This window comes from Phragmites australis, chromosome 3 (assembly GCF_958298935.1).
Source record: "Phragmites australis chromosome 3, lpPhrAust1.1, whole genome shotgun sequence".
Taxonomy (NCBI): Eukaryota; Viridiplantae; Streptophyta; class Magnoliopsida; order Poales; family Poaceae; genus Phragmites; species Phragmites australis.
Genome location: NC_084923.1, coordinates 40,613,738 through 40,619,838, shown reverse-complemented (window position 1 = coordinate 40,619,838; position 6,101 = coordinate 40,613,738). Strand labels below are relative to the sequence as shown.

The following is a 6,101-nucleotide window of genomic DNA, read 5'->3' as shown; positions in this document are numbered from 1 at the left end:
TGTTTCGATGAATTATTATTGGATCAAACCTGTGAGAGGCCAAGTGCTTACTTGTTCGGTAGTTGGTGCCGTCGAACACCACGACTGTCAGGCTTGAACACGAGCTCCTGACATTATTTTTTAAAAAAAATAACAGATCGGTTGGCCCGGAGACTCATATTGGTCAGGCTAAGTGTCGTATCCTGGTTCGCTGGTGGAATGGGTGGATGAGGCAGTGGGATGGGGTACAAGGTGTTTTCAAACTTTAAACGCAATTTTCTCTTTAATTGGGTGCCCGCTTTCAAAACCGGTTGTTTATAATATAGATTTTTTTTTAAAAAAAATCAACAATTCGAATGACATATTTTAACAATTTAAATACATTGTTTCAACATGTTAATAAAAATGCTGAACATGTTATCTCAAATTGTTGGAATAGGTGTCACAAAATGTTTAACACGTTGTCACCTTGTTGAAATAGGTCCCACAAGATGTTAAAAATATTATTCTATATTCGTTGAAACAGGTATCACAAAATAATGAACATGTGATCCTATATTGTTGAAATAGATCTCACAAACCGTTGAATCGTCGGTCAAAAATTTTGAATTAGTAAATCGAAGTTGTTGAACTAGGCTTCACAAAATTATCGAGTCAAGTCTTTCATCTTGATCAATGCCGAATGCACATGAAAAAAATTACAAATGTAAATCAAATGTTTAAATTATACATGTAACTGAAAACACGAAAATAAAAATCTGAAAAGAAAATAGGAAAGAAAAAATAGCAATTTTTTGGAGCCTCGTGGGCCACATCTATCCTCCTTCAAGCCGGCCCATTACTCCCACCCAAACCGGCCCACCACCTTCGGGCTACTGGGCTCCAGATTGGCCGGCCGGTGTATAGAGCCTCTCCTCGAAGACGCCCTTCTTCTTTCTTCCGCCTCAAGGCGAAGGCGAGCTCGTGCCGGATATACCGCAGTCTCCCCGCTCTAGCCCACTAGTCTCCACCCTCTCTTCTTGCTGTGAAATCGAAACGCAGGAGGCAGGACCAACCCTCGGAACCCGGCGGCCTGCGATGGAGTGCGTTATCGGCGTCGTCGGGCGCGACTTCGCGGTGGTGGCGGCGGACACCTCCGCCGTGCAGAGCATCCTCGTGCACAAGACGGACGAGGACAAGGTCATGGTCCTCGACTCGCACAAGCTGATGGGCGCCTCAGGGGAGCCCGGGGACCGGTAAGTTCCGCCGCTCCCTAATCCATCGGTCCTTCTTTCATCGGTTAGGTGCTCGCAATTTAGGGTTTCGCCCGCTTGATCTGATCCGGATCTGGCTTGGTTTTTTTTTTGGTGGTGGTGATGGTGTTTCGTTTGACTGCCGCAGGGTGCAGTTCACGGAGTACATACAGAAGAACCTCCACCTCTACCAGTTCCGCAACACCATCCCGCTCTCCACAGCCGCCACCGCCAACTTCACCCGCGGCGAGCTCGCCACCGCCCTCCGGAAGGTACCGATCTGGCCTAGTCCTATTCCCCTTTTCAGCGTTGTGGTGCTGGATTTGTCTGGGTGTGGAAGGGTTTGATTAGGTTTGCCTTGTACTGTTACGATTAGGGTGTTCTAGGGTTCAATTGGCCCGAGATTACTAGATGACCGCGTGTTGTTCAGGTTGGTGAGTTGGTTTGGTGCGGGTGCTCCTTTGGACGGGTACTAGCTGTGAGTGGTTACCAATTATGCCTTGTTTTGGACATGAAATTTTTTCTCGAATCCGACAGGCATCATACTATTTCCTGTGAAATTCCTGTGCGTCAAACAGACCTTTAGGGATTTTGTTGGGTGGTTGTTGTGAGTGATTACGGATTTGAGAATTTTGGCTTACTGGAATCATAGCTTGCAAGTGCATAGACTTGGAGGATTTCATTATGCAGAGTTGACTTGTTAAGAACTGTACTCAGTTGCTATGGTGGTATCTGCATGAACTGGCTCTAGTTTAGTCACTTAGGAATGTAGGAAATTCTCAACATGTTATTTATGTCAAGAGGAGCGTTGGAAAAACCCAACATGCATCTTGTGGATTTAATGGATTGGCTACTGCATGTTTGGATATGAATTTTTCATGTTTCTGTATTGTTTGAGGCCTGCTTCTTTCAGTTTTTTTTGGGAAAAAATTGTCTGCAGATGATATTTGCTCCAAACATTTAGCTAGTGCCATGCATCTAGCTACTTTGAAGAAACGTGTATGGAGGAGAATCCTGTGATTTAGGGTGTTCTAGGGTTCAATTGGGCCAAGATTACTACATTACTGTGTGTTGTTCAGGTGTGGGTGCTCCTTTGGACATGTGGTATCACAAATTTGGCTCTGTTTTGGACACAAGAATATTTCTCGAATCCCGCGGGGACCATACTATTTCCTGTGAAATACATTAGTTGTGAGTGATTACAGATTTAAGAATTTTGGTTAACTGGAATAGGGATCATAGCTTGCAAGTGCAGATACTTTGTTATGCAGAGTTTACTCTTTAAGTAGTGTACTCAGTTGCTATGGTAGCATTTGCATGAACTGACTTTTGGCTAACTGGAATAGGGACCATTGTTTGGAAGGTTTGCTATGGTACATTTCACAGTTTATATGAACAAATTCTTAATTTCGTATGAGATCAATAACACTTCAGTATATGTTCTTATGAAATTTAAGATCGTACCCATAGAGAATAAAATTTTGGATGTGGGTCCTGAAGTAATTTAGATTTCGCCAGCATAATATTTATTGACAAATGTTCGTGGGGAGACATTATAGTGTTGAACATGCATGAATTTTTGTAACATATGTTTCTGTAATTTCTAGTTTCATTCCAGAATTTTTGCAGTCAGTATCCTGTGATACTTGTCACCTTCGCCTTAGTTTCTATCTAAGGTGTATTTTCATTGGTAACATACCTTTTTCTTCTTTTTGTCTGCTTATTTGTTATGTCCGTTTTTGATGCATTGAGGTCCTATGTGTTTCTCTGCGCTGACACATCATGTTATTATCTCCAGAATCCATATATGGTCAATGTTATACTTGCTGGTTATGATAAGGATGTTGGTGCCTCCATGTATTACATTGACTACATTGCAACGTTGCACAAGATTGACAAAGGTGCTTTCGGGTACGGGTCTTATTTCTGTTTATCGCTGATGGACAAGTTGTATCACCCGAACATGACTGTTGAGGAAGCAGTAGATCTTGTTGACAAGTGCATTAAGGAAATCCGACTGCGATTGGTCGTTGCACCTCAGAACTTTGTGATCAAGATTGTTGACAAGGATGGGGCGAAGGAGTATGCTAGGCGTGAACATGTCAGCGACAATCCAGAAGCCGCAACTACAGTTTCTGCCTGAGGTTTGGCTCTTTGGGTGGATATCTGGCAGGCGGTTGAACCTTCCTGATTATTGTTTGTCAGTACCGCTGCTATGTAATCACAAGATATTTGAAACATGATAACTGTTTTTCAATTCAGACCAGACTTAGTACTAGTCTTTTGCTGCGTTTCCAGTTTCGAGAAATGCTGTGCACTTGTCTGATCAGGGAAAAAATTGCTGTTTGCTTACCGGTGGTTGCCTACCTGTACCGGCCAAGACCTTTAAAAGTATAAATTTCAATATTTAAATTTGAACTTAAAATCTTAGGCAAATGGTTATCGTCTTTTATTTGCAAGCAAATGAAAGTTTTAGTGTTGAGCTCATGGATTTAAGTTTTATCGAAAGAGGTAACAGCATGCTACTGTGAGCGTAACACAGTGCCTCCTAACTGCCTGCGTTGTCATGCATGCTACAACGTTTAGGATGTGGAGCAATGTTACACGATTGGCATTCATCAATGTTTGAACTTTGCTGCATTTTATCGAGCGTTGTAGTATATGTATTGAATCATTAGTTCTTTTTTAGTGTGCGTGTATTTTCGTCAAATTTGCTAGCTGTGGTCCTGCTGAGTGGTAACCAGGATTCAAAATGGATTTAAGTTTTATCGAAAGAGGTAACAGCATGCTACTGTGAGCGTAACACAGTGCCTCCTAACTGCCTGCGTTGTCATGCATGCTACAACGTTTAGGATGTGGAGCAATGTTACACGATTGGCATTCATCAATGTTTGAACTTTGCTGCATTTTATCGAGCGTTGTAGTATATGTATTGAATCATTAGTTCTTTTTTAGTGTGCGTGTATTTTCGTCAAATTTGCTAGCTGTGGTCCTGCTGAGTGGTAACCAGGATTCAAATCAAAGCCCCACACTTGTGGCTACTGATGAGGATTCAGGGGTCGACTTGTGGATGTGTGAGCACAGGGGTGGCGCAATGTTTTTAGCGCAAACTCGCATCTTTTTATCACGACTGTTAGGGAACAAATAGCACAAATGGGAGTAGCCATGGAGTCAACCGCACAACACGATACTCCAAATCCTCCTTGACAATGCTGAACCCTTCAAAGAGAAAAAAAAAATTGCTGAACTTACAGCGCACACGACAGACACATCGTGGATTGCAACGGCTGGCACACCGTAAACCGCAGCCACCGCGCTGGCCGCCGGAGCGACTCGCCGCAGGACCGCCCGACCCTGCATTCAACCCACGCACGTATGCACACTACACTGTAGGTGTCCAGAGATATGCTTAAAGGATGCTCATTCTATAGCATCGCTGCTTGATCTGGCATTTCATGCTCCGGCGTTGCTCGTGCGAGGTTGCACTCGTTGACGGGCGGGGCCTGGACGTTGCACGCGGCGGGGAGGCCGAGAGCGCGCGTCCGGTCGACGCCGAGCGCGGCGCAGAGGCACTGCGGTTTCGACCGCGACACGGACCTGAGCTGCGAGCAGCACCGGCTCATCGCCGTCGTGTCGTCACCGCTCATGTAGTCGACGCACGGGGACAGGCTCACCAGCGCCGACGTGCACTCGCTGGCTCCAGGCCGCGCGGCCGCCGCGAGGAGCAGCGAGACCGCGGCCGCCGCCAGGACCAGGAGGCACAAGGGCGTCGCTCTTGCTCTCCCACTCGCAACCATTTCTTGCCTGGGTTTGCTGCTGCCCGATGTGAGTGAACAACTTCTTGGAAGGATGTCGTGCCGGCTATCTGGTTCATCTGTTCTGCGCCCCCGTGTTATTTGTGCATCCGGGTGCTGGTTTTTGTAGGAGTGTTTAGTTGATGCTGGTGAGCTGCCTGTTCCTATTTAATCAGTAAATGATATTACCACTGCAACCAAGAGTAATTACGAACATGTTTCAGAAAATGTACAGCAAATTTGGTGTTCAGACTGAAATCAGGTTGTAGGATCCAATATGCACAAATTAACCAATTAGATGGGTGAATGATTGCGGAAGCTAAATTCAAATTTTAAATTACCATAACAAAATATCTAATTTATTCAGGACAAACAACTATCACGTCACTAAAAACGATACCTAGAAATATCCAACTATTATGTTGCACTCAAATTTTTACTGTAGAAACTAGACAATTATACGAAATGATTCCCATATAGATCAAGTGAATCAGATATCTGGATTTAAAGATATAAAATTCACAAGCAGATTATGATAAGATATGACGAAAATAGATTAAACGTAATTGTCGCAAAAATTGTAAAAATTTGACCAGTCAAAATTTTCGCAGAGTATGTTTGATAATGATTATAGATAGATCAAATCAACGCAAATCACAATAAATAAGCGCTTCAAAAAATCACCGCGAAACGTAAAAAAACAATGAACGCGAAGAAAAACTTACTAGTAACCACGGGACACTGTTCGCGACGGATTTGTTGCTCCTGTTCTGTCCATCGCAAACAGGACCAAAGGCTTGTTTTTTATACTCGGCTTTTCTCAGCACTTCGACCGACTCTATCTCTAATTAGATCACCAGACGGCGCTAATCAGGACACCAAATCTCACGCCCACATCTGCCAGCCCACCTGGCTCTTGCCGCACGTGGATTTTTTTATTTTTAAATTTCAATTTTTTTTTTACAAAATTAGACGTTCGTTGGAAAAAAAATGTAAAACTAGACTACTGTCGTCGAGCTATCATCGGAGATGATCTCTGTTAATAAATTCGATGTGTATGGATGATGTGCGCGTTGATCGATGTTTATTTATGGCA

General features: G+C 43.7%; 2 protein-coding genes across 2 annotated transcripts; one reads left to right on the top strand and one right to left on the bottom strand.

Moving 5' to 3' along the window:
* Positions 1-906: 906 nt before the first annotated feature.
* LOC133913080 (proteasome subunit beta type-2) lies at positions 907-3,489 on the top strand. Its single transcript, XM_062356122.1, has 3 exons — positions 907-1,214; positions 1,360-1,483; positions 3,010-3,489. The coding sequence occupies exons 1-3, from the start codon at positions 1,057-1,059 to the stop codon at positions 3,352-3,354; spliced, it is 627 nt and encodes a 208-aa protein (XP_062212106.1). The 5' UTR covers positions 907-1,056; the 3' UTR covers positions 3,355-3,489.
* Positions 3,490-4,330: 841 nt separating this feature from the next.
* On the bottom strand, positions 4,331-5,089 carry LOC133911208 (non-specific lipid transfer protein GPI-anchored 15-like). The gene has a single exon (XM_062353413.1). The coding sequence runs from the start codon at positions 5,006-5,008 to the stop codon at positions 4,637-4,639; it is 372 nt and encodes a 123-aa protein (XP_062209397.1). The 5' UTR covers positions 5,009-5,089; the 3' UTR covers positions 4,331-4,636.
* Between the last annotated feature and the right edge of the window lie 1,012 nt (positions 5,090-6,101).

Bases quoted from the DNA above. Each gene is read 5' to 3' on its own strand.
- LOC133911208 (XM_062353413.1), bottom strand. From the start codon at position 5,008: ATGGTTGCGAGTGGGAGAGCAAGAGCGACGCCCTTGTGCCTCCTGGTC.
- LOC133913080 (XM_062356122.1), top strand. From the start codon at position 1,057: ATGGAGTGCGTTATCGGCGTCGTCGGGCGCGACTTCGCGGTGGTGGCG. The intron at 1,215-1,359 runs GTAAGTTCCGCC...TGACTGCCGCAG, and splicing joins TCAGGGGAGCCCGGGGACCG to GGTGCAGTTCACGGAGTACA. The intron at 1,484-3,009 runs GTACCGATCTGG...TATTATCTCCAG, and splicing joins TCGCCACCGCCCTCCGGAAG to AATCCATATATGGTCAATGT.